The following is a 1,979-nucleotide window of genomic DNA, read 5'->3' as shown; positions in this document are numbered from 1 at the left end:
GATCAGAATAATAGTAAATAATAAATTAGCTCAAGACGACCACCCAAATACTACCATCTTTTTGTCAGACAAGAAGAATATACCTCCCCTCTCACAAAACCATCCTGGAATGATGATACATTTCCCAGAGGAAAACGGACAGATGAAAGGGGAGGAGAGAGGGTGTCATTTTCACTAAGCCACACTTGACTACTTCAGCAAGTTTCCTCTGCCCTTGAATACCTTGTGTACTACAGACCTTATCTGTTTGGTTTTTAGGCTATAAACCAAGGGATTAAGGACAGGGGTCAAGAAGAGAAAGAGGTTGGCCATGGTGACATGGAGAAGAGGAGATGTGAACGTACCAAATCTGTGAATTAGAGCCAGCACAATGAGTGGCACATAAAAGATGCAGACAGTGAAAATGTGGGACACACAAGTGTTAAGTGCCTTGAGCTGACCATCTTCTGAGGCAATACCCAGCACTGTTTTCAAAATAAGGATGTATGAAATGACAATGAACACAGAGTCAACTCCAAAGGAGCAGAGGACAAGGGACAACCCATAGATGATATTGACTCTGACAGGGCCACAGNTCTTCTGAGGCAATACCCAGCACTGTTTTCAAAATAAGGATGTATGAAATGACAATGAACACAGAGTCAACTCCAAAGGAGCAGAGGACAAGGGACAACCCATAGATGATGTTGACTCTGACGGGGCCACAGGCTAGCTTCATAACATCAGGATGGTAGCAGTAACAATGTGATAGAATAACATCCTTGCAGAAGGACAATCGCTTGAGCAGGACTGGCAAGGGTGCCATCAACACCACACCCCTAACCACGGCTGCAATCCCCATCCCAAGAATCCGAGGAGAGGTTAAGACCACAGTGTAGTGCAGTGGGTTGCGAATAGCTACAAATCGNTTGCGAATAGCTACAAATCAGTCAAAGGCCATGGCCAACAGGATGGCTGACTCCATGGAGGAGAAGGTATGAATGAAGAACATCTGTGTTAGACAAGAATGGAACTCAATTTCTCTGTGATTCAGGAGGAAGACCCTGAGTACTGTAGGTAGAGTTGATAAAGACAGACCCACATCTGTGGCTGCCAGCATAGATAGGAAGATGTATTGAGCCTCATGAAGGCTGCAGGTGGTTTTGATAGCAAAGAGGATGATGCAGTTCCCCAGGAGGGCAGTTAGATACATGACACACAGTGGGATAGAGATCCATATTTGTGCAGCCTCCAGTCCAGGAATGCCTGTTAGAAGGAGCGTCGGAGGCTGGAACCAGCTACTATTTATGAGTTCCATAAGTTTATTTCTTGAGATCCAGTCCAGATCAGCTTCCAAGTGTTTCTATTGGGAGAAAAACATACATTTTAAGATAGGAGGAAATAGCACATCTAATTCCTCTGGGACAGAACTAATCCTAGGTATCCTTAGATATCAAAGAACTGATCCTTAAAATGTTTCCAATTTATCTGAATAACTACCTGGAGTTAGGAAAATGGGTAACCGCTATTAAAAGGGAAGAGCTACTAGCAACCTTTGGCCTAGAATGCTCCAACNGAACGCTCCAATCATTGATCAAGTGACAATGAAAATTAAGTACATGATTTTCTTTCTTATCTCAATGCTTAGAAAAATTTTATTCTCAGAAGTCTTTCACGTGTTGTAATGAGTACTGGGTGTTACACGCAAACAATGAATCATGGAACACTACATCAAAAACTAATGGTGTACTGTATGATGACTAACATAACATAGTAAAAAAATTAAAAATAGAAAAAAGAAGTCTTTCTATTTTTAATTTATTGAATTATGTTTGCATTTGCTTTTATTTTCAATTACTTAGGCTGAAACTCCTGCACTTTTTCCACATCAATATCATACCTATAAATATTCAAGCATCTGGAAACCTGGTCATTTTTCCTGTTAGTTTTACCTGTAGAAATAAAGCATAGAATAATTCAATAACACACATAAACCCCAA

The 1,979-nt window shown here is 40.9% G+C and overlaps 1 protein-coding gene across 1 annotated transcript; it reads right to left on the bottom strand.

The window, feature by feature from the left end:
* Positions 1-189: 189 nt before the first annotated feature.
* LOC117797732 (olfactory receptor 51A4-like) lies at positions 190-1,297 on the bottom strand. Its single transcript, XM_034650189.1, is given in 2 exon segments — positions 190-576; positions 710-1,297. Coding segments are annotated over 2 exon segments (975 nt in total).
* Positions 1,298-1,979: the final 682 nt, after the last annotated feature.

The sequence above is a fragment of the Ailuropoda melanoleuca genome, unplaced genomic scaffold (assembly GCF_002007445.2).
Source record: "Ailuropoda melanoleuca isolate Jingjing unplaced genomic scaffold, ASM200744v2 unplaced-scaffold11410, whole genome shotgun sequence".
NCBI lineage: Eukaryota > Metazoa > Chordata > Mammalia > Carnivora > Ursidae > Ailuropoda > Ailuropoda melanoleuca.
The sequence above is the reverse complement of the archived record's forward strand: the minus strand, read 5'-3'. Positions and strand labels throughout refer to the sequence as shown.